Consider the following 26,869-nt stretch of genomic DNA (forward strand, 5'->3'; position numbering starts at 1 on the left):
TGTATCTCTACAAGACATGCTGGGCACACCAGAGACATTGGAAATTGGATTTATAACGACAAATTCAGAAAATAACCATTTTATATTGAATGACTAATGATTTCTATAGGCATACTTTACTATGAAATTATGCATAAAAAGCTTCTTGGTTAGCCCAAAACCCGTAAGAAACAATCGTATAACTTTTAGCTCGAGCACATCAGCATATCCCAAAGTTTTGATAAGTGTATGAAAATACACCAATATTAACTATTTGTGCTATTTTAGGCTCAAATTTGGTCTATATGCATAACAGGCAGTAGTTGGGGCGAAGAAATATGTGTTACATGTGTGATGAATTGCAAATATATTCTGAAGTGTACGGCATTTTGAGAAATGTGTAGCATAACCAATTACCTATCACGGCCACTAGATGGCTGAATATCATATTAATTATGCATTGGGGTTTACTTTTGGAAACTTTCAAAGGCGGTGTGTATGTGCACAGGTATGACTTATTTTGTTTTTATAATCACTAGTATTCATATTAATAGTTACTTTTAACCATCCTTTTAGAGTGTCTAGTAGTTTTATATTCTTTGTCTGATATATTTCTACACAAAGCTTCAAAACTATTTTGTGCTTTATAATGTATCACAGTAGTTTCATGTGAAGTTACATCTTAGGCGCTGTTCTGACTATTGTAATATCTGTAGCTTAAAATAGAGCCAAATAGCTACTTTCAAATCCGGACATACACCCTTGATTTTCTTCACAAATGGATCCAATTTACACTATATCTCCTTCCTCTATATATATAGTTTGTAACATTCTGGCTCAAATACAGACGGCAGGCAGCCTATTTACACTGCACTTAATAAAATCTAAATCTTTATAGAAATAATACTTCTGCACTCATGGCCGCTTCTCCGTCACCTTTGTCTCCTGAACTCATCATTCACTGTGAAATAATGCAAAAATTCATCTTTGTATTTCTTGTGTGTGTTTGTGTGTGTGTTTGTTGTGTGTGTGTGTATGTTTGTCGTGTGTGCTGTATGTGCTGTGTGTTTTGTATGTTATGTGTGTCTGTTGTGTGTGGGTTCTGTGTTGTGTGTGTGTTCTGTGTGTTTGTTGTGTGTGTGTGTGTGTTTGTTGTGTGTGTGTGTGTATGTTTGTCGTGTGTGCTGTATGTGCTGTGTGTGTTTTGTATGTTATGTGTGTCTGTTGTGTGTGGGTTCTGTGTTGTGTGTGTGTGTTCTGTGTGTTTGTTGTGTGTGTTCTGTATGTTGTGTGTGTATGTTTGTTGTATGTGTTGTGTGTGTTCTGTATGTTATGTGTGTGTGTTCTGTGTGTTTGTTGTGTGTGTTGTGAGTGCTGAAGTATTATTTCTATAAAGATATATTGCAAGGTTTCCTATGTATGCCCAGTTATTTATTCAAAGTTTATTAAAACATCAGTGATCCCTTAACCAAGAAAAATCAGGAGAAACACATCTGTTATACAAAATGTTTAAGGCCGCCAAAGCACGGATTCAAAATGGTTCTATAATGGACAATTCATTTACCCATATTTATATAGAAAAGGTAAAAATCACAGCTGAAGAAGAAGCCAGTAGTACATGAACAAAAGTAGCCCCCGGAAAATAAAATACTGTAAACAAAAGTAAAACATTATATTCAATAATATTCATATTTGTAACCTTATATGTTTTGATTGCTGCAGTTCAGAGAAATCAAAAACCATATCATGTTTGGTGCGCTATATTAAATGCTTTATGCATATAAACTTACGTTATCTTAACCCAAGGATTCTTGATAATGCAAAAAGAAAGTGACTTACTAATGCTGATAGGTTATTTCTAGGTACCCAGATAAGGTCATTTTTTGTGATAAAATGTATTGTTAAACTGTAAATGATCTAGCCTAAGCAAATAAATAGCGCAAGTCACATATCTAATGAGAAAATTAATATTTAAATGCTTATAACTTTAAACCATAACGCAGAAAAACAAACTGTGATACATATGTTTGCCTGTGCTTTTAGAATTACTCGCTTATCGAGCCAGAGTTGCGCTTTAGAAATACAGAATAACCTTTCAAACGAAAGATTTTATAAAGTGCAGTGTAAATAGGCTGCCTGCCGTCTGTATTTGAGCCAGAATGTTACAAACTATATATATAGAGGAAGGAGATATAGTGTATATTGGATCCATTTGTGAAGAAAATCAAGGGTGTATGTCCGGATTTGAAAGTGGCTATTTGGCTCTATTTTAAGCTACAGATATTGCAATAGTCAGAACAGCTCCTAAGATGTAACTTCACATGAAACTACTGTGATACATTATAAAGCACAAAATAGTTTTGAAGCTTTGTGTAGAAATATATCAGACAAAGAATATAAAACTACTAGACACTCTAAAAGGATGGTTAAAAGTAACTATTAATATGAATACTAGTGATTATAAAAACAAAATAAGTCATACCTGTGCACATACACACCGCCTTTGAAAGTTTCCAAAAGTAAACCCCAATGCATAATTAATATGATATTCAGCCATCTAGTGGCCGTGATAGGTAATTGGTTATGCTACACATTTCTCAAAATGCCGTACACTTCAGAATATATTTGCAATTCATCACACATGTAACACATATTTCTTCGCCCCAACTACTGACTGTTATACATATAGACCAAATTTGAGCCTAAAATAGCACAAATAGTTAATATTGGTGTATTTTCATACACTTATCAAAACTTTGGGATATGCTGATGTGCTCGAGCTAAAAGTTATACGATTGTTTCTTACGGGTTTTGGGCTAACCAAGAAGCTTTTTATGCATAATTTCATAGTAAAGCATGCCTATAGAAATCATTAGTCATTCAATATAAAATGGTTATTTTCTGAATTCGTCGTTATAAATCCAATTTCCAATGTCTCTGGTGTGCCCAGCATGTCTTGTAGAGATACAGCTGTGCCTGCCTGACCGAGATTTTACACAAAAAACAAGAAAAAGCAGCGGCCATGCCAAAAAAAGGGGGGTCACCAGACAGCCTGGATTTGTACAGAAATAAGCCAGTAGCAGTATACAGTAGTACTGTCAGTAAACCATTTTTATATTCTGTAAGAATTTTTATAGTATTGAAATGTCTTTGTAAAATACAATGCTCTGATAACTACAGTAAACTCATTTCAGCCACCTTAGTAAATATTGTAAGTTGCTCTCTGTGTACGTTCTACACCGGTTTTTGGGTCAACAGAAACTCTGACTGTTGGTATAAACACAATTTTGCACTCTATGTGATCATTGGGGATAAAATACAATGAGCCTGGAGTTATAAACTTCGGTCCTCTGAAACTCTGACTGTTAGTATATCTCCCCCACAGAAACTCTGGCTGTCTAGTGACCAGCATGTCCTGTAGAGACACAGCTGTGCTTGTCTGTCAGTTTCACACTTATAGCTAGCATCTGATAGCAATTATATTATTGAAATGTCTTTGTAAGCCATCAAACTATATCAAAAGGGGAAATCAAACAAGGCGGGACACAGAATCAAATTAACAATATCAAAAATGGTGTGTTATAAAGACATGAATAAAACACACTAAATAACATGCTGCAGATACACTATCATTATGGCCTGTGTGACTGTTGTGTAAAATAAATACATTGCTCTGATAACTGCAGTAAACACATAACAACTTCATATAAAAACAAAAACATAATAACATAAATAAGTCCTAAATGTCTATTTCTTGTGTGTGTGTGTGTGTATGTTCTGTGTATTTGTTGTGTGTGTGTGTGTTGTGTGTGCCGCATGTGTTGTATGTGTTCTGTATGTTGTGTGTGTATGTTTGTCGTGTGTGTTGTATGTGTTGTGTGTTTTGTATGTTATGTGTGTTTGTTGTGTGTGGGTTCTGTGTGTTGTGTGTGTGTGTGTGTTCGTGCCTGCCTGACCGAGATTTTACACAAAAAAACAAGAAAAACAGTAATACGTGTGCAAAAGTAACACCAGGAAAATAAAATACCGCAACATAAGTAAACTAGATAGTATTCATATTTTTAAAGAATCCAGTAATACATGTGCAAAAGTAACACCAATAGAAATGTAAAAAAGCTTTAAAAGTCTGCATATGTTAACTGTCTTTGAATAAAAAGGAGTCAAATTATAGACAGCACAGGCAAAGTGCATAAACATAATAACAGAAATAAATCCTAAATGCCTATTTCTTGTGTGTGTGTGTGTTCTGTGTGTTTGTTGTGTGTGCGTTCTGTGTGTCGCATGTGTTGTATGTGTTCTGTATGTTGTGTGTGTATGTTTGTCGTGTGTGTTGTATGTGTTGTGTGTGTTTTGTATGTTATGTGTGTTTGTTGTGTGTGTTCGTGCCTGCCTGACCGAGATTTTACACAAAAAATAAGAAAAACAGTAATACATGTGCAAAAGTAACAATCATAGAGGCTGAGGTAAAGTTTTATCAATATGAGTGCATGTAGTTAGTACAATAAATTTATAATTTCCAATGAATTTGCCTAAGCAATAATGGCTTAAAAATTTTCCAATGAATTTGTAAGTTTCCAAAAGTAAACCCCAATGTATAATTAATATGATATTCTGCCATCTAGTGGCCGTGATAGGTAATTGGTTATGCTACACATTTCTCAAAATGACATACACTACAGAATATATCTGCAATTCACTACGCTTGTAACACATATTTCACCGCCCCAACTCCTGACTGTTATACATATAGACCAAATTTGCGCCTAAAATAGCACAAATAGTTAATATTGGTGTATTTTCATACACTTATCAAAACTTTGGGTTTCTACATAATTTTCTATTTATATGGACTAATTAGCAATACTATTCAGCTGCATTCTGAGATATATATATTAATGTACACTCTGCACTCCATCATGCCTGAACAAAACAGAAATGTAGATTTTTTTTTGCAAATTTATTAAAAAGAAAAACTGAAATATCACACGGACATAAGTATTCAGGCCCTTTGCACAGTATTGAGTGCAATATTACACTCAGTCATGCCGACTGTTACTGTATACCGGCTGTAATCCACATATAGTGTGTAAAAGTGCGAATTACAGTGCCATGTAAATACACGCCTAAGGTATAAGCATAATTATAGATAGCGCCGCCAGCTGGGAAATTAATTGAGAAACGAGTCCGGTGGTAACGCTCAGCGATCTGCAGTAATTCAATATAAAATGGCTATTTTCATCATGTGATAAAATAATGCAGAATTAAAGAAAGCTGGAATAATATATGTGGATGTGGCAGCGCTAAAATAGAAAAATGTTAGTAATTCAATATAAAATGGCTATTTTCAGAATTTGGCATTACCACTTGCTATGACCCGCAGATAACTGACATTTTACAGCGTCGTGACATTCCCGATGATGTGAAAATTAAAATGTATAGCTCTGTGCTACAACGCTACTTGGTACATACGCGACACAGCTCAAAAGAAGTAACGGCTTTAAATCTCATTAGCACTCCTGATCCTGGTCAGCAACAATTGCCAAATACCGACTCTGATAAAAATCATGAGATCGCGGAAATTGTCGGCCATATAAACCAAAGATATAAAAAGAATGCTGAATTTTTACTAAACAGGCTGCTGCATAATAAAAATGTTACAGCATGGAATAATAATGCTGAATTTATTTTCAAAGGATCCGTAATACCAGGGTCTAACTTACTGGATTTGGTACGTAGTACAACGCAGAGCCATGCTCTGAACAGTAGAAATTTACCGCCGGGTTGGGATTCATTTATGCAGGCTATGGCCGAGCTAAATATGCCGTCTACAGTTGTGGGCAACCAACAGTGAGACACGCTCTGTATCTACACCGCTGAAGTTAGCTACGGCGCCCCGTACAATTCAATCTTTACATTCCCCGTCATTAGGTACCACACGCGGAACTCTGCTACCTAAAAAAAAGGTCTCTACCGATGCTACAAACCATGTGGCTCACGATGTAAAGAATGTACTGGATAAATGCTGTACACGCCTTGTAACGCTATATTAATTATTTTGTAAGAAGTGTAATGATGTATGTTCATTGTACTATTTAATGTTTTTACTTTTTATATTCTGTAAGAATTTTTATAGTATTGAAATGTCTTTGAGATGCTGTTTTATTGTGAGAAATAAAATGTATATTCGTATAAAACACACCGCTTCTTACTTGCTTGTGTTGTAACATTGGGGCATATTATATATATATATATATATATATATATATAGGCACAAAAGAGAAAATCTGGTACACTGTGAATAAACACAGCTTACAGAACAAAAACAAATGACCTAGGTGTTATAAACCACTGACCCGCAGATAACCCTACAGGTACAAACAGAAAATCTGTCTTTTCTGTTTGTGTAAATAAGCATTTAGTTAATGGTCAGTAGAAACACAAATAACTTCTCAGATGACATCTACAGACACAAAAAAGAGAAAGCAAATATCAAACATGGTGCGTTATAAAAACATAAATAAAACACACTGCCTGGGCAAATGACCCGCAGATAACCCTACATAACCCTACAGGTACAATACAGGTACAAACAGAAAATCTGTCTCTTCTGTTTGTGAAAATAAACATTTAGTTAATGGTCAGTAGAAACACAAATAAACAGCTGGTTGTGTTATAAAACAAAGTTCTGCACTATATCTGTACACTGTGAATAAAACACAGCTTACAGAATCAAACTCGAGCTACGTATAAAATCTAATATAAAACAAATACGAATAATATCAAACTATATCAAAAGGGGAAATCAAACAAGGAGGGACAGCTGGATACCAGCCGTCAGACAAGGGGAGGGGTTACACACTTTGATAGGGGGCGGGGCACCTGTCAGATTGAGTTTGACGAATCATCTAGATTATACACTACTCAGGGGGTACATGGTGATGTTCCATTTTTGTCTATTTCGTCTTCCACTCCTTCTGAAGTTCCAGAGTTTTTGTCGGATTATCGGGATGTATTTGATGAGCCCAAAGCCAGTGCCCTACCTCCTCATAGTGATTGCGATTGTGCAATTAATTTGATTCCTGGTAGTAAGTTTCCTAAGGGCCGATTGTTCAATTTATCTGTGCCAGAACACGCCGCTATGCGGAGTTATATAAAGGAATCCTTGGAGAAAGGCCATATTCGCCCGTCGTCATCACCGTTGGGAGCAGGGTTCTTTTTTGTGGCCAAGAAGGATGGTTCTTTGAGACCTTGTATTGATTACCGCCTTCTTAATAAAATTACAGTCAAATTTCAGTATCCTTTGCCGCTGCTGTCTGATTTGTTTGCTCGTATTAAAGGGGCTAGTTGGTTCACCAAGATAGATCTTCGAGGGGCGTATAATCTTGTGCGTATTAAACAAGGCGATGAATGGAAAACAGCATTTAATACGCCCAAGGGCCATTTTGAGTACCTGGTTATGCCATTCGGGCTTTCCAATGCTCCATCAGTATTTCAGTCCTTTATGCATGACATCTTCCGAGAGTACCTGGATAAATTCCTGATTGTGTATTTGGATGATATTTTGGTCTTTTCGGATGATTTGGAGTCTCATGTGAAGCAGGTCAGAATGGTGTTCCAGGTCCTTCGTGCGAATTCCTTGTTTGTGAAGGGGTCAAAGTGTCTCTTTGGAGTTCAGAAGGTTTCATTTTTGGGGTTCATTTTTTCCCCTTCTATTATCGAGATGGACCCTGTTAAAGTCCAGGCCATTTACGATTGGACTCAGCCGACATCTGTGAAGAGCCTGCAAAAGTTCCTGGGCTTTGCTAATTTTTATCGGCGCTTCATCGCTAATTTTTCTACTGTTGCTAAACCGTTGACTGATTTGACCAAGAAGGGTGCTGATGTGGTCAATTGGTCTTCTGCGGCTGTAGAAGCTTTTCAGGAGTTGAAGCGTCGTTTTTCTTCTGCCCCTGTGTTGTGCCAGCCAGATGTTTCGCTTCCGTTTCAGGTTGAGGTTGATGCTTTTGAGATTGGAGCAGGGGCTGTTTTGTCAAAAAGAAGTTCTGATGGCTCGGTGATGAAGCCATGTGCTTTCTTTTCTAGAAAGTTTTCGCCTGCTGAGCGTAACTATGATGTTGGTAATCGTGAATTGTTGGCCATGAAGTGGGCATTCGAGGAGTGGCGTCATTGGCTGGAAGGAGCCAAGCATCGCGTGGTGGTCTTGACAGATCACAAGAATTTGACTTATCTTGAGTCTGCCAAACGGTTGAATCCGAGACAGGCTCGATGGTCGTTATTTTTCTCCCGTTTTGATTTTGTGGTTTTCGTACCTTCCGGGCTCTAAGAATGTGAAGGCTGATGCCCTGTCAAGGAGTTTTGTGCCTGACTCTCCGGGTGTTCCTGAGCCGGCGGGTATTCTCAAAGAGGGGGTAATTTTGTCTGCCATCTCTCCTGATTTGCGGCGGGTGCTGCAAAAATTTCAGGCTGATAGACCTGACCGTTGCCCAGCGGAGAAACTGTTTGTCCCTGATAGATGGACTAGTAGAGTTATCTCTGAGATTCATTGTTCAGTGTTGACTGGGCATCCTGGAATCTTTGGTACCAGAGATTTGGTGGCTAGATCCTTCTGGTGGCCGTCTTTGTCGCGGGATGTGCGTTCTTTTGTGCAGTCCTGTGGGACTTGTGCTCGGGCTAAGCCCTGCTGTTCTCGTGCCAGTGGGTTGCTTTTGCCCTTGCCGGTCCCGAAGAGGCCCTGGACGCATATTTCTATGGATTTTATTTCGGATCTCCCCGTCTCTCAAAAGATGTCGGTCATTTGGGTGGTTTGTGATCGCTTTTCTAAGATGGTCCATTTCGTACCTTTGTCTAAATTGCCTTCCTCCTCTGATTTGGTGCCATTATTTTTCCAGCATGTGGTTCGTTTACATGGTATCCCGGAGAACATCGTTTCTGACAGAGGTTCCCAGTTTGTTTCAAGGTTTTGGCGATCCTTTTGTGCTAGGATGGGCATTGATTTGTCTTTTGCCTCGGCTTTCCATCCTCAGACAAATGGCCAAACCGAACGAACTAATCAAACTTTGGAAGCATATCTGAGATGCTTTGTTTCTGCTGATCAGGATGATTGGGTGTCCTTTTTGCCGTTGGCTGAGTTCGCCCTTAATAATCGGGCCAGCTCGGCTACTTTGGTTTCGCCGTTTTTCTGCAATTCTGGTTTCCATCCTCGTTTCTCTTCAGGGCAGGTTGAGTCTTCAGACTGTCCTGGTGTAGATACTGTGGTGGACAGGTTGCAGCAGATTTGGACTCATGTGGTGGACAATTTGACATTGTCCCAGGAGAAGGCTCAACGTTTCGCTAACCGCCGGCGCTGTGTGGGTCCCCGACTTCGTGTTGGGGATTTGGTTTGGTTGTCGTCTCGTCATGTTCCTATGAAGGTTTCCTCTCCTAAGTTTAAGCCTCGTTTCATTGATCCGTATAAGATTTCTGAGGTTATCAATCCTGTGTCATTTCGTTTGGCCCTTCCTGCTTCTTTTGCCATCCATAATGTGTTCCATAGGTCGTTATTGCGGAGATACGTGGCGCCTGTGGTTCCATCCGTTGATCCTCCTGCCCCGATGTTAGTTGAGGGGGAGTTGGAGTATGTGGTGGAGAAGATTTTGGATTCTCGTGTTTCGAGACGGAAACTCCAGTACCTGGTCAAGTGGAAGGGTTATGGTCAGGAAGATAATTCCTGGGTTTTTGCCTCTGATGTTCATGCTGCCGATCTGGTTCGTGCCTTTCATTTGGCTCATCCTGGTCGGCCTGGGGGCTCTGGTGAGGGTTCGGTGACCCCTCCTCAAGGGGGGGTACTGTTGTGAATTGTGTTGTCGGGCTCCCTCCTGTGGTCATGAATGGTACTTCGGCTGGTTCTGTCCATGGACTTCCTCTGGTGGGTGTTTCTGAGTTTCCTTCCACAGGTGACGAGGTTAATTCGTTAGCTGCTGCTCTATTTAACTCCACTTAGATCTTTGCTCCATGCCACCTGTCAATGTTCCAGTATTGGTCTAGTTCTCTCCTGGATCGTTCTTGTGACCTGTCTTCCCATCAGAAGCTAAGTTCCAGCTTGTATTTCTTTGGTTTGCTATTTTTCTGTCAAGCTTGCTATTTAATTTGTTGTCTTGCTTGCTGGAAGCTCTGGGACGCAGAGGGAGCGCCTCCGCACCGTGAGTCGGTACGGAGGGTCTTTTTGCGCCCTCTGCGTGGTCTTTTTGTAGGTTTTTGTGCTGACCGCAAAGTTACCTTTCCTATCCTCTGTCTGTTCAGTAAGTCGGGCCTCACTTTGCTAAATCTATTTCATCTCTGTGTTTGTATTTTCATCTTTACTCACAGTCATTATATGTGGGGGGCTGCCTTTTCCTTTGGGGAATTTCTCTGAGGCAAGGTAGGCTTTATTTTTCTATCTTCAGGGCTAGCTAGTTTCTTAGGCTGTGCCGAGTTGCATAGGGAGTGTTAGGCGCAATCCACGGCTATTTCTAGTGTGTTTGATAGGTTTAGGGATTGCGGTCAGCAGAGTTCCCACGTCCCAGAGCTTGTCCTTTATTATCAGTAACTATCAGGTCATTCCGTGTGCTCTTAACCACCAGGTCCATTATTGTCCTGACCACCAGGTCATAACAATCATCACAGAAAATGGGAAGCAACATTATCACAACAAACAGGAAGTGACATCATCACAGAAAACAGGAAGCAACATCATCACAGAAAACGGGAAGCAACATTATCACAACAAACAGGAAGTGACATCATAACAGGAAACAGGAAGTGACATCACAACAAACAGGAAACATCATTACAGAAAACACAAGTGACTTCATCACAGAAATCAGGAAGCAAATTTATTACACAAAAATAGGAAGCGACATCATCACAAAGAACACAAAGCGACATAATAAGAGGAAACAGGAAGTGACATTGTGAGGGACGACAGAGACACCATTTTGATTTATTAATTTCAGGCCCAATATGTTTTCCAGACCTCTTCCTCTCCCCCTGCTGCTCCTGAACTGTGCCCTAACCCATGAGATACATACACAATGCCTCAAAAGAACAGGACCTTGCCAAATGGCCAAAGCATTAGAGGCCATGTGTTAATTAATTTAGAATTAAAACCAGATAGATGTATACAGACTGTGCCCTGCTATCTGCCACCATCACACTCTAACCAGCATGTCTATTCTTCCTACAGGTATGTTCATGCACCCAACTCTCCACCCAGCTCTCCTGCCTTGTCTTTCTATGAAGTGCACATAGTACATCACCCAACTTTAAACACAGACTTTCCTCTGCTCCTAGCATTCACATGTATGTTCATGCACCCAGCTCTCCTGCCTTGTCTGTCTATGAAGTGCACATAGTACATCACCCAACTTTCCACACAGACGTTCCTCTGCTGCTAGCATTCACGTGTATGTTCATGCACCCAGCTCTCCAGCCTGCTCTCCTGCCTTGTCTGTCTATGAAGTGCACATAGTACATCACCCAACATTCCACACAGACTTTCCCCTGCCCCTAGCATTCACATGGTATATTCATCCACCCAGCTCTCCTGCCTTGTCTGTCTATGAAGTGCACATAGTACATCACCCAACATTCCACACAGACTTTCCCCTGCCCCTAGCATTCACATGGTATGTTCATCCACCCAGCTCTCCTGCCTTGTCTGTCTATGAAGTGCACATAGTACATCACCCAACATTCCACACAGACTTTCCCCTGCCCCTAGCATTCACATGGTATGCCTTTCAGCTAACCCCAGCTCTACCCCAGTGTTATTTATGACCTTGGTTACTCAGGCCTGATTGTATGCATCTGGTTCACCCTTAATTCTCTGACCAAGATGAGCAGAGACCGCTCCGCTCTGCTTCACACCTGAATGCACGTAGTTGTACATATATTGCATAGCACAAGTCTGCATAGACTTCAGTCTACAGTGTGATTCCTATACCTGTGTCCTAGAAGTGTGAAGATTAATTTAGAATTAAAACCTGAATTGAACCAGAAGGGAACTGAAGGTAACCGGCCAGTCACTGTAAACAATATTTCTGTTTGTTTTCACTTTCACCCCTATAATCCTTCACTTTCTGCTACCTCCCCCAATCCCTACACCAAGTAAGGAACTGTTCATCTCCTCTTCAATCCTCCCCATCCACCTCACCTCCTCCTCAGAACTGATCCTTAACATACAATCTCCTGTCTCCAAGCACAGGCAGCCCCCTCATGCCCTCTCCTGCTCCCACCTGCTAACACTTTCTCTGCTCCTTCTCACTGCTGGTGATATCTCTCCAAATCCAGGTCCTCCTCACCATATTCTCACAATCATTTCTACCTCCCATCCACGCTCTATCACAAACTTCCGTAACCTCTCTAACCTTATACCCATTCGCCCAGCCCCCGCCTCCCCAGTCCCACTAACAGGAGCTCTGTGGAACGCTCGCTCTGTCTGCAACAAGCTCTCCTACATCCATGATCTTTTTGTTACTACCAAACTTTCCTTCCTCGCCATCACTGAAACCTGGCTCACCCCTTCTGACACAGTCTCCCCTGCTGCACTCTCTTACGGTGGCTTCCACCTTTCCCACACACCCCGCCCCAGCAGTAAACATGGCGGAGGAGTTGGTTTTCTCCTGTCAGATAACTGCTCCTTCACCCCAATCCCACTGCCACCCTCTGTTACCCTCCCTTCCTTTGAGGTGCACTCTGTGCGCATCTATGCCCCCACCAACCTCCAACTGGCTGTCATCTACCGCCCCCAGGGCCAGCCACCACCTTCTTTGACCACTTCACCACCTGACTACTTCATTTCCTTTCTGCGAACATCCCCACTATTATCATGGGCGATTTCAACATCCCCACTGACACTTCCCTCTCAGCTGCCACTACTATCTCTCACTTCCTCCTTCGGCCTCACTCAATGTTCTTCTGAAACCACTCACAAAGATGGTCACACATTGGACCTCATCTTCACCCGCTTCTGCTCCCTATCTAACCTCTCTAACTCACCTCTTCTTCTTTCTGACCACAATCTACTCACATTCTCTACCCTCTCCAATCCTTGTCTACAATCCCCACCCTACAAACTTGCACACCCTCCCAGAAATCTTAAACACCTTGACCTACACTCATTCTCTGAATCCCTCCTCCCTCTCACAGACATAAGTTCCTTACACAATGCGGATGACGCTGCCGCTCTATATAACACCACAATAGCTGCAGCTTTGGAATCTGCTGCCCCTCTCACACATACCAAAGCTCGCAAAATCAACAGACAGCCCTGGCAGACCAGCCTGACCAAAGAACTGAGGCGAGCTTCCAGGGCTGCAAAGCGGAGTTGGAAAAGATCCCACTCCAACGAGTACTTTATCGCGTTCAAACAGTCCCTCACTACTTTCAAGACCACACTCGCCACAGCTAAACAAACCTACTTCTCATCTCTCATATCCTCCCTGTCTGACAAGCCTAAACAGTTATTCAACACCTTCAACTCTCTCCTCCGTCCCCCAGCACCTCCTTCCTTCCCACTCATCTCAGCTGAAGACTTTGCCTCATTTTTCAAGCAGAAGATTGAGAACATCAGAGATCACATCTCATCACCTGTGCACTTGACCCGATCCCTTCCCACTTCATCCCAAACCTCACCACAGTCTTCATCCCAACCCTAACCCATCTCTTCAACCTATCACTAACAACTGGTGTTTTCCCCTGAAGCTTTAAACATGCCTCAATCACACCTATCCTCAAAAATCCCTCTCTTGACCCATCCTCTGTATCTAGCTATCACCCTATATCACTTCTCCCCTATGCCTCAAAACTACTGGAACAACACGTTCATCTTGAACTGTCCTCCCATCTATTTTCCTGCTCTCTTTTCGACCGCTTACAATCAGGCTTCCGGTCACACCACTCCACTGAAACTGCCCTAACTAAGGTCACCAATGACATATTAACTGCCAAGAGCAAGCGACACTACTCTATCCTCCTCCTCCTCCTGGACCTGTCCTCTGCCTTTGACACAGTGGACCATTACCTATTACTACAGGCCCTCTCATCCCTTGGCATCACAGACTTGGCCCTATCCTGGATCTCATCATACCTAACAGATCGGACATTCAGCGTCTCCCATTCGCACACCACCTCCTCACCTCACCCCCTATCTGTCGGAGTCCCACAAGGTTCAGTCCTTGGGCCCCTGCTCTTCTCCATTTACACCTTTGGCCTGGGACAGCTCATAGAATCTCATGACTTTCAGTATCACCTCTATGCTGATGACACACAGATCTACATCTCTGGACCAGATATCACCTCCCTACCAACCAGAATCCCTCAATGTCTGTCCGCTATTTCATCCTTCTTCTCCGCTAGATTTGTAAAACTTAACATGGACAAAACAGAATTCGTCATCTTTCCCCCATCTCACGCGACCCCCCCAACGAACCTATCCATTACAGTAAATGGCTGCCCACTCTCCGCAGTCCCACAAGCTCGCTGTCTCTGGGTAATCCTGGACACTGATCTCTCCTTCAAACCTCATATCCAAGCCCTTTCCACTTCCTGCCGCCTTCAACTCAAAAATATTTCACGGATCTGTACATTCCTAAACCAAAAATCTGCAAAAACCCCAGTCCATGCCCTCATCATCTCCTGCCTACTGTAACCTCCTGCTCTGTGGTCTCCCCTCGAACACTCTCGCACCCCTCCAATCTATTCTAAACTCTGCTGCCCGACTAATCCACCTGTCCCCCCGCTATTCCCCGGCCTCTCCCCTCTGTCAATCCCTTCACTGGCTCCCCATTACCCAGAGACTCCAGTACAAAAGCCTAACCATGACATACATAGTGGATGCTTTCCTGAAACGGAAAGTACTTGCAAGCAGCATAATACAAAGAATAGCAGGTTTACCCAGAATCCTTTGCAGTAGGTGGAGCTATGCAAATCATCTCTTTCCACCCCAGTCCCGCTACATTTAGCCCAACTTGGGTCTCTCCCTAAGGTGGCTAGCATATATGTATCACTTGCTCACCGAGCCCCACTCCATACAGCCAACCAATTCCAGCCCTGTGCTGATGAGGGCCTAAAGCCCGAAACACGTGTCCACAGGTAGGAATTGGTTGGCTGTGTAAATTTAGAAACTAATCCGCAGCATTGCACGCTTGGCGGTTCCAAGCGCTGTGGATTAGACTAGGGTGGAAAGAGATGATTTGCATAGCTTCGCCTACTGCAAAGGATTCTGGGTAAACCTGCTATTCTTTGTATTATGCTGCTTGCAAGTACTTTCCGTTTCAGGAAAGCATCCACTATGTATTTCCTTTAAGTAGAGGGCTTTTCGGTCTCTTTCGTCCCGCTACATTTAGCCCAACTTGGGTCTCTCCCTAAGGTGGCTAGCATATATGTAACCATGACATACAAAGCCATCCACAACCTGTCTCCTCCATACATCTGTGACCTCATCTCCCGGTACTTACCTACACGCAACCTCCGATCCTCACAAGATCTCCTTCTCTACTCCCCTCTTATCTCCTCTTCCCACAATCGCATACAAGATTTCTCTCCCGTATCACCCCTACTATGGAACTCTCTACCACAACACATCAGACTCTCACCTGCCATCGAAACCTTCAAAAAGAACCTGAAGACCCACCTCTTCCGACAAGCCTACAACCTGCAGTAATCACCTATCGACCAAACCGCTGCACGACCAGCTCTACCCTCACCTACTGTATCCTCACCCATCCCCTGCAGACTGTGAGCCCTCGAGGGCAGGGTCCTCTCTCCTCCTGTATCCTCACCCATCCCTTGTAGATTGTGAGCCTTCGCGGGCAGGGTCCTCTCTCCTCCTGTATCCTCACCCATCCCTTGTAGATTGTGAGCCCTCGTGGGCAGGGTCCTCTCTCCTCCTGTACCAGTTATGACTTGTATTGTTCAAGATTATTGTACCTGTTTTTATTATGTATACCCCTCCTCACATGTAAAGCGCCATGGAATAAATAATAATATAAATAATAATAATAATAATTAATGCGAGGAGGAAAAGAGCTGGGACCCCCTGCTGTCTTTGGGCAGGGCGGCCAGCTATCAATGGGAGCCCTAGACGGAGTGGCACCAACACATAGAGATAAATTATGAGAGTACCGTGCATCTCAGGGTTGAGTCCAATATACCACCAGAATCATGGGAGCCCTCCGCACACACACACCTGTGTCTCATCATCCCCTTGCGGTCCCAGATACTGAGCTATCGAGATTGCATCTCCAGAATCACTTTGCTGACCCAAGTTTGGATTCTACATATTGGTCAAGCCCCAACGAACCCTTTGAGACGTCAGTCGTCCCATTTGGACCTCCCACTAGAAAGTTATGACCCATCCTAGATATTGGGAATAGTTAGGAAGTCAGGAGAGGAGATTTCAGTCCAGTCCAGAGGGGCGGAGGCAAATATGGGAGGGGGCGACCTAGGGGTTAAAAGCTAGCTACACACCTTTAGCCAGTGTCAATGTTTTGCTACGGAAGCTGTGTCACGTCACGAGTGGAGACAGACCAGAAACTAAGAAAGTACCTGTAGTTTCCAGTGCTTCTCTGGATCCAAATGCTACAAGGAACGGTAACCTGACACATACAGCTAACTGCAGTCCCATACCTGAACCCTGCCTTTATCTGTACTTCTGGCTGCATTATCTGTATATTCCTCTGTATAGATTTGTATTAATTAGTGCGCCTTTCTGCAATTAAAATATCAATTAATTTTGGGCTGCTCTTTTACCTCGCATCCCGATTTCCCATGTCCGTGAGTCTGGCTAGTAAATATACGCTACCTGGGGTTGGTTTCTGACCCAATATAAGCTTGTTAACAGACCGGGCTTATATCTAACGAGGAACTGGTGGCAGCATAGCGTTCTGGTGCTATTGGGGATACTGGCAGTGAAGGACCGGAGGTATATATATATATATATATATATATATATATATATATATATTTTTTTTTATTTTTTTTTTTTTTTTTTTCCCGGCCTGGAACTGTGAATATATATACCGCCCTCACTGCAGAGTGCCCCAATAACCAGTACTGACCAGAGGGTAAGGGGGCACCAGACAGCTGTGACTGTGTAAGCTCCATCACAGATTGGTGACGGCGGTGGTATAGCTGTATCCCTCTGACTCTCGTTTGTCACAGACATGATCACAGAAAACGGGAAGCAACATCATCACAACAAACAGAAAGTGACATCATCACAGCAAACAGGAAGTGACCTCACCACTGAAAACAAGAAGAGACTTCATCACAGATAACAGGAAGCGACATCACCACAGAAAACATAATGAGACATCATCACAGAAAACAGGTAAGGACCTCATCACAATAAAGAAGAAAGCGACCTCATCACAGCAAACATGTAGCGTCATAATCACAGAGAACAGGAAGCGAAAACTCAGGAGAAAACAGGAAGCGATCTCATCAAAGAAAACAGGAAACAACCTAATCACAGAAAACATGAAGAAAAATGATCACAGCTATGGAGAGAACAGATTTGCATGTGGTACCTGACACAGTGGCCACCGCTACATTTCCCTGCTGAAGAGCAGATGCTGGAACTACGATCCCCTGAGGACTAAGGGCACCACTCAGTCCACTCTGTAAATATGAAAAGAGCAGTGAATGTGGGGGAACAAGATTACTTATCAGTTTCACATGTTCCCTACTGGCTACAATATACTAGAACCAGGGAGTACGATATATTATACAATGATTATCTACCTTTCCACGGGAGTACGGTGTATTACAGTGATTATTTACCTGTACTGGGGACTACGGTGTTGTGGAGACACGGGGGGTCAGCGGGCGATCCAATCAGCTAGCCGAAACCGCATGAACTAGGGGTCATCCCACAGCACACCCTTTCTCTTTTCACAACACAGGGTGAGGATAAAACAGTGTAGCAATACTTTATTGAACCACACAACAGGCAGAAAACACGTAGAACAGTCCCAGCATAATACTGCAAGATTGTGCACATTACAGAGGCTCACCCTTCCATTGACTCGCCGGGATAGAGCAATTGTGACTTCAGATCTTCCAGGGCTGATTACCCCACCTGTGGCATGTACACAGAGAGGAAGTAACAACAAGCGTAGGAGGCTGACAGTTCCTTCATGTACAAGGCCAGATGACCCGAGAGTCACAACCTGGCTTCATCTTTTAGGGCCGACTACCTCACCTGTGCCACGCACAGAGAGAAGGTATCGACAAGCTTAGGAAGATGACAGTCCATTGAGGTACGTGGCAAGATGAGCAGATGGTTCCAACCTGGTTTCCCGAAATGTATCCACGGTGCCAGGTGACCAGATGGCCTCAACCTGGTTTCTCCAAAAATATCCATAGGTGACCAGTTGGTCCCAACCTGGTTTCTTCAAACGTATCCATAGGTTCCAGGTGACAGAATGGTCCCAACCTGGTTTTCACAAAAGTATCCATAAGTTCCAGGTGACCGGATGGTCCCAACCGGATTTCTCCAAATGTATCCATAGGTGCCAGGTGACCAGATGGTCGCAACCTGGATTTCACAAAAGTATCCATAAGTTCCAGGTGACCAGATGGTTCCAACCTGGTTTCTCCAAACATATCCATAGGTGACAGGTGACCGGATGGTCCCAACCTGATTTCTCCAAACGTATCCATAGTTGCCAGGTGACAGAATGGTCCCAACCTTGTTTTCACAAACGTATGCATGGTTCAGCGATGGTCAATGGAGCATATCTGTATTCTTCCAGACATGGCCAAGGTCCCCTAAGCTGGCATCCTGTAGAATGATAAATGTGTGTCCCTTGTGATGGAGCCATGATGCATTGCCTGCAGTCCTGTAGATACTCTCTGGATGTCTTGCCTGAATCTCTGATTATCTCTCTGACTTTTACAGAGGTGTATCACCTCTTTTTAAATGTAACAAGTATCCTTTATTCAGTATCCACAGGTAATGTTGATAAGACCAATTCGTATTGTTTGATTATGTAATCTACTTGCATAGATTTTCCTCCTATATTTTATTTTAAACTGACTGGCCTGGACAATGTGTAATTAGCATATCAGTAAAAATGACTAGTCATCAAGGAGTAGAGCACAATATGTTACATCAAAGGTCATGTTACAAGTCAATATTACAGGCTTATACAAGCAAAAATCTGTTTTCTTGACCTACCAGAAAGAAACACATAAATTCAAAGTCAACACATAGATAACAGTCTATTCTTCATGGCTTACTAAAAATAGGCATCTGGTTTATTAAGATACAATGCTGTGTCTCCACAGGTGTATTATACAATGATTATGCACCTGTAGCGGGAGGTACGGTGTATTATACAGTGATTATGTACCTGTGAATACAATATATTATAGATTATCATCATCTCCAGCCTTGACTACTGCAACCTTCTACTCTCTGGCCTCCCCTCTACACTCTTGCACCTCTCCAATCCATCCTACACTCTGCTGCCCGAGTAATCCATCTGTCTCCTCGCTATTCCCCAGCATCTCCCCTATGCCAAGCCCTTCACTGGCTTCCTATCATTCAGAGACTTCAGTTCAAAACCCTTACTATGACATACAAAGCCATCCACAACCTGTCTCCTCCATACATCTGTGACATGGTCTCCCGGTACTTAGCAACACGCAACCTTCGATCCTCACAAGATCTCCTTCTCTACTCTCATTTCTTCTTCCCACAATCGTATCCAAGACTTCGCCTTCATACTCTCTACCCCAACAAATCAGACTCTCGCCTGCCATAGAAACCTTCAAAAGGAACCTGAAGACCCACCTCTTCCGACAAGCCTACAACCTGCAGTGATCCTCATCCTACTGAACCGCCGCACAACCAGCTCTACCCTCTCCTAGTGTATCCTCACCCATCCCTTGTAGATTGTGAGCCCTCGCCGGCAGGGTCCTCTCTCCTCCTGTATCCTCACCCATCCCCTGTAGACTGTGAGCCCTCGCCGGCAGGGTCCTCTCTCCTCCTGTATCCTCACCCATCCCCTGTAGACTGTGAGCCCTCGCCGGCAGGGTCCTCTCTCCTCCTGTATCCTCACCCATCCCCTGTAGACTGTGAGCCCTCGCTGGCAGGGTCCTCTCTCCTCCTGTATTCTCACCCATCCCTTGTAGATTGTGAGCCCTCGCGGCAGGGTCCTCTCTCCTCCTGTATCCTCACCCATCCCCTGTAGACTGTGAGCCCTTGCAGGCAGGGTCCTCTCTCCTCCTGTATCCTCACCCATCCCTTGTAGATTGTGAGCCCTCGCGGCAGGGTCCTCTCTCCTCCTGTATCCTCACCCATCCCCTGTAGACTGTGAGCCCTCGCGGGCAGGGTCCTCCCTCCTAGTGTATCCTCACCCATCCCTTGTAGACGGTGAGCCCTCGCGGGCAGGGTCCTCTCTCCTCCTGTATCCTCACCCATCCCTTGTAGATTGTGAGCCCTCGCGGGCAGGGTCCTCTCTCCTCCTGTATCCTCACCCATCCCTTGTAGATTGTGAGCCCTCGCGGCAGGGTCCTCTCTCCTCCTGTATCCTCACCCATCCCCTGTAGATTGTGAGCCCTCGCGGGCAGGGTCCTCCCTCCTAGTGTATCCTCACCCATCCCTTGTAGACTGTGAGCCCTCGCGGGCAGGGTCCTCTCTCCTCCTGTATCCTCACCCATCCCTTGTAGATTGTGAGCCCTCGCGGGCAGGGTCCTCTCTCCTCCTGTATCCTCACCCATCCCTTGTAGATTGTCATCGGCTGCCATAGAAACCTTCAAAAGGAACCTGAAGACCCACCTCTTCCGACAAGCCTACAACCTGCAGTGATCCTCATCCTACTGAACCGCCGCACAACCAGCTCTACCCTCTCCTAGTGTATCCTCACCCATCCCTTGTAGATTGTGAGCCCTCGCCGGCAGGGTCCTCTCTCCTCCTGTATCCTCACCCATCCCCTGTAGACTGTGAGCCCTCGCCGGCAGGGTCCTCTCTCCTCCTGTATCCTCACCCATCCCCTGAAGACTGTGAGCCCTCGCCGGCAGGGTCCTCTCTCCTCTTGTATCCTCACCCATCCCTTGTAGATTGTGAGCCCTCGCGGGCAGGGTCCTCTCTCCTCCTGTATCCTCACCCATCCCTTGTAGATTGTCATCGCCTGCCATAGAAACCTTCAAAAGGAACCTGAAGACCCACCTCTTCCGACAAGCCTACAACCTGCAGTGATCCTCATCCTACTGAACCGCCGCACAACCAGCTCTACCCTCTCCTAGTGTATCCTCACCCATCCCTTGTAGATTGTGAGCCCTCGCCGGCAGGATCCTCTCTCCTCCTGTATCCTCACCCATCCCCTGTAGACTGTGAGCCCTCGCTGGCAGGGTCCTCTCTCCTCCTGTATTCTCACCCATCTGTCATGATATGGTATGAAATATCATAAGTAGTTCCCTAGCCTGTGTGGGCTAAGCCCCCTTCTTGGAGCAACAGTTTGAGCTGCAAATTCCTGGCTTTCCTTCTCTGAGAGTATGGGGGAAGAGAGGTTTTATTGCCGAACGGAATTTACGACTAGCATTTCCTGTGTAAGCTCTTGTTCAGCTATAAGGGAAGTAGAAACTTCAAGAATCCATGAAAGATTCTTTGTTTAGTTTTTGTTAGATATTAGGCAAACGATTTAAGCTAGGAACATGAAAATATATATTCGTATTCCCACTCGGTGTAGGTACCCATCCCTTTAAACTCGGGCTTCTAACTCCATCTGGTAAAGAAGTAGGGATTTCTCTGTAAATATGTATCCCAGATAGGACATATTTGATCTCATTAGAATGCTCACGTTAACCCGAGATGAATTATGGGTTTGGTCTGACTCTGTCATGTTTTGTAGTGAAGTTATAGAAATTAGAGAGAATAGTTTAAAGTTTAGGCAGAATGTAGAGAGAGGAGGGTCTGGATAAGCCAGCCTTTCTGTGATGTCACAGCCTTAATGTTTTAAGGGTCTGGCAGGCTCTGAGGAGTCACTTTTTGCTGATTTCTCCTTCTGGACTGCTTTGTCCTATTGTCCTGGAAGAGCTGGTACATCCCATGGACTGGGATGTATGGAAACTGCACTAGCCTGGATGCCTGCAATGCTTTTAATATGTGAGTGTTATCTTTTCTCATTTATTCCCTTTATGTTATAATTACCCTTGTACATATTTGCAATTGTCTCATGTATAACATCTTTATAAACTATTTTTGATAACGCACTGCCTAGTTATTTTGAATGGGATATACTATTATATATTAGTTCGTTCTCCTGCTCTAAACCGTACCCTAAGTCTCTTGAAGGGAAAATACGCTACTGTTACTGTTGTGTTGGGTTAGCTTCGGACCCGTTTAATCGAAGCTGGTGGCAGCGAAAGTGTGCTGACGGTTGGATTATGCTGAAGCAACTGCGGGTTTGATAATTATTGTTCCTGCCTGTGTGGGAGTAGTTATCGCGTCGCTGCAGCGTGCCCAATAGCCAGTACATAGCAGGCAGCCTTTCTGGCGACTAATTACCCAGGGTGCAGTACCTAATCTGACCTGAGAGTAAGGGGGGCGCCAGAGAGCTGCAAGTGTTAAGTGGAACTGTAAGCGGGATATACATAAATCCCTGCAGTTCGTGGTATATAGAAAAGCAGTGGGATACCTAGAATAAGCCCCTGCTGTAAGCAAGAGGTCAATAGCCTTGTGTGTGGTTTTATTTTCATCACATTGTTAGCAGTGGAGGGATAACTAAGATAAGCCCCCCTGCACATGTGATAGCCGTCTGTTGGCCTAAAGTCACCTCAATCCATGACGTAGGGGTGACGGTCACGGTGTGAATCCTGACCCATTGGTGACAGCGGTCAGGGGGAATCGTGACAATTGGTGGCAAGGCGGTGGGATATCTTAGAGCATTAGTGATTTTGTTTGAGTAATCATTCCTCTCACTAAAAACTTGCAGAAAGTTCTTGCGAGGACTCTGCGCAAATAAGTTTGGAGAACGAACTCAGTGCTTTTTAGTTGTGAGACAATTGCGTATTGGTAATTATCCCCTCCCTTTCTCTTCGTTTTTCTATCCTATCTTTTATTTGGCAACCATGGTTGTGCTGGGAGAAACCTTCTATGAGCAGCAGACCAGAGACACCCTTGTCGCCTTATGCAAGTCACAACACATTGACTTTGCAAGCAAAAACAAAGCCCAACTGGTCGCAGATCTGGTGCAATGGGAAGCCGCTCGAGACCAATCTCAGAGCTCAGAGGCCGCAGAAGCCAGCACCAGCGAACATGAGACTGCAGCAGAGGTCCAACCACTGAATACGGGCCCTACTGGCAACCAGGGGGGCGCAGACCTCCTCCTGCAGCTGGCTCTGCAACAATGCGCCGCAGATGACCTAGAGGGACGTCGGCAGCTGATTCAGCAATACCATGAGCGAGCCGAGCGAGAGGCCCAGCGAGCCGAGCGGCAAGCGGAGCGGGAGTACCAGCTGCAGTTAGCCCAACTGCAAATGCAGGGGTCGTCCCAGTCCAGCCGTGAGCCCAGCAGCGCTCAGATACCTAAGCCCCGGCCCGATCACTTTCCTGTTATGGAGAAGGACGGGGACTTGGACACTTTTCTGCGGGCCTTTGAGAAAGCCTGCAGACAGTACCGACTGCCTACCGATGAATGGGCACGATACCTGACACCAGGGCTGAGAGGCAAAGCTCTGGAGGCGTTTGCTGCCCTCCCTCAAGAACAAGATGGTGACTATGAGGCCATCAAGCAGGCCCTGATAGCAAAGTACCAGCTTACTCCCGAGGTGTACCGTAGAAAGTTCCGGACCCTCCAACGTGGCCCACACGACAGTTACAGTGATGTGGTGCATGGACTGGGGACCCACTTTGACCAGTGGACCCAAGGACTGTCAGTGACCACCTTTGCGCAGCTGCGAGACCTGATGATCAAAGACCAGTTCTTTCATCTTTGCCCAGCTGAGGTGCGACAGTTCGTGATGGACAGAGAACCCAAAGACGTGACGAAAGCAGCACAGATTGCCGATGCCTATGAGGCCAACCGTAGATCGGAAGTGCGGAAGCCAGTCACCACCAGCTGGAGAGGGGGTAAGCCTGCAACCAACGCCAGTACCCCTGCCAGCCAGCACACCCGAGGTCCTGGCCCTGTGGCCAACAGCACCAGACCTACCACCGAACCTCGCGCGTGTTACACCTGCAAGCGGCCTGGGCATATCAGTACCTTCTGTCCAGACAGGCCGAAGAACCCCCCAGCCAAGGCCCCAGGGCCTAATGCAGCAGTTCTTTTGGTGGGTGGTGTGGTTGGGAGGGTGTGTGACAACGTACAGCCCGTCACTGTGGGGGGCCATGTTGCTACAGGCCTCAAGGACACCGGGGCTGAACGAACCCTCATCCGACCCGAACTGGCGGCCCCTGAAGAAATCATTCCGGGAAAAACCCTAACTGTCACTGGGATTGGGGGCATCAGCTGTCCCTTACCGATGGCCCGGGTTTTTATTGATTGGGGTGCTGGGAGCGGGGTGAAGGAAGTGGGGCTGTCTGATAATTTGCCCACTGATGTTTTGTTGGGGACTGATTTGGGGAGGATGTTTGCATACTACGTTCCTGACACCCCTCCCCAATCTACTAATGCGGGTAAAGTTAACCCTGATGATGATGATGATGATGGGAAATCGCATGTGTTACCTGACCATGCTTTATCTTGTAATGATGCATCTAATAACCATTTTTTCCCTAGGATTGATGGTGAAAATGTTGTACCTGTGCCAGCTGAACCTGATAATGATTTTTCTGTGAAGGTTAATATGTCCATAGGTACAGGCGTGCCCAGCCACGTCGCTCTGCGGAGTGAGACGGCTGAGGAACCCCTAACAGGGGCAAGTGTCGGTGCTACAGGGAATGGGGAGATGCATGGGAACCGTGAGGAAGGTGATGCCATGAAAGTGACCAGTGCCACCGAGGAAGGTAACTGGCCCATAAGTAGCACTGCCCCTGGAGTGTTGGGGGTGGATGGGGAGGTAGAGCCCATAGCAGCGCCGGCTGATGGGACTGTAGAAACCCCCGGGGAGACAGCCTACGTAGCTGCTGTCACCCGCAGTCAGAGTGCCCGGAACGCAGATAACTGTCTGCCTTCCGGACCCTCCTCAGTCATCACTGTGACTGAACCAGAGGTGGACCCAGAGCAGGTCCAAGAGGGTTCCCGTGGGGAAGGGACCCTGACGTCGCTTCTGGCTTCCCCTAGCCAGGAGTTTCAGGCCGCTCTGCACACAGATGCGAGCCTAGAGAGTTTGAGACAACTTGCCGGGACGCCCTTCTCCGAGACTGATAAGGAGAAGGTGTTCTGGGAACAAGGAAGGTTGTACCGGGAGACAGTACCCGGAGAATCACAAAAGGAGTGGTTGAGGGAAAGACAGCTGGTCGTCCCACAGCAATTCCGGGGTGAGTTGTTGCGGATTGCCCATGAGATCCCGCTAGCTGGACACTTGGGGATCAGCAAAACTAAGGCCCGGCTGTCTCAACACTTCTATTGGCCTAAGATGGGGACAGATGTGTCAAACTACTGCCGCTCCTGTGTCACCTGTCAAAGGGTGGGGAAAGCAGGGCCTGCTATTAAGGCTCCCCTGATCCCTTTGCCAGTGATAGAGGAGCCTTTCCAGAGGATCGCGGTGGACATTGTGGGCCCGCTGGCCGTCCCCAGCAGCTCTGGAAAGCAATATATCCTTACTGTGGTAGACTACGCTACCCGGTACCCAGAGGCAGTAGCTCTGTCGTCAACTAGGGCAGATAAGGTGGCGGATGCCCTGTTGGCCATCTTTTCACGTGTAGGGTTTCCCAGGGAAATGCTTACTGATCAAGGGACCCAATTTATGTCTCGCCTAATGGAGGCTCTCTGTAAGAGAATTCAGGTGAAGCACCTGGTATCGAGTGCGTATCACCCACAGACCAATGGCTTGTGTGAACGCTTCAATGGTACCCTCAAACAGATGCTACGCATGCTGGTTGAGACTCAAGGGCGCGACTGGGAGCGGTACCTCCCACACCTGCTGTTCGCTTACCGAGAGGTTCCGCAGGCCTCGACGGGGTTCTCACCCTTCGAGCTCCTGTACGGCAGGCGAGTCCGGGGACCCCTTGGGTTGGTAAGAGAATTCTGGGAAGAGGAGCCGAACCCTTCTGAAGTGTCCATAGTGGAGTATGTCATGCGCTTCCGTGACAAGATGCAGACCTTGACGCAGTTGGTGCATGACAACATGACGCAGGCTCAGGCTGATCAGAAGCACTGGTACGACCAGAACGCCCGGGAGCGGACCTACCACGTGGGTCAAAAGGTGTGGGTGCTGGTCCCGGTACCAACGGATAAGCTTCAGGCAGCCTGGGAGGGCCCGTACGTCGTCCACCAACAGCTCAACCCGGTCACTTATGTGGTCACGCTTGACCACGCTCGGGGTAGGCGAAAGGCCTTTCACGTCAACATGATGAAGGCTCATCACGAACGTGAACCTTTCGTCCTACCGGTCTGCAGCTTGCCCGAAGACGGTGAGGAAGACACCCTCCTGGACTTGCTGGCCCAAGCCAAGGCCAATGGGTCCATCGAGGATGTGGAGGTAAGCGCCTCGTTAACTGAACCCCAGCGGGTGCAGTTGCAAACCACACTGGAACCTTTCCGGGTCGTGTTCTCCAACCGACCTGGGAGGACTGAGTTAGCAGTCCACGAGGTGGACACCGGGAATCACGCCCCACTACGGCGAACACCCTATCGAATCTCTGACCAGGTGCAGCAGACTATGCGCCAAGAGATCAATGAGATGTTACAGCTGGGGGTGATTCGACGGTCAAAGAGCGCGTGGGCATCACCTGTAGTTCTCGTGCCAAAGAAGGACCGGACCA

General features: G+C 45.6%; 1 protein-coding gene across 5 annotated transcripts in view; it reads right to left on the minus strand.

The window, feature by feature from the left end:
- PKNOX1 (PBX/knotted 1 homeobox 1) overlaps nucleotides 1-26,869 on the minus strand; it is a 211,708-nt gene that overhangs the window by 54,177 nt on the left and 130,662 nt on the right. For all 5 annotated transcript variants that reach the window (XM_069760367.1, XM_069760372.1, XM_069760370.1 and 2 more), the window contains one exon: nucleotides 17,526-17,616. In XM_069760367.1, the coding sequence (XP_069616468.1) occupies nucleotides 17,526-17,616 (91 nt within the window). The remainder of the gene's footprint in view (nucleotides 1-17,525; nucleotides 17,617-26,869) is intronic.

The sequence above is a fragment of the Ranitomeya imitator genome, chromosome 3, assembly GCF_032444005.1.
Source record: "Ranitomeya imitator isolate aRanImi1 chromosome 3, aRanImi1.pri, whole genome shotgun sequence".
NCBI classification, from domain to species: domain Eukaryota; kingdom Metazoa; phylum Chordata; class Amphibia; order Anura; family Dendrobatidae; genus Ranitomeya; species Ranitomeya imitator.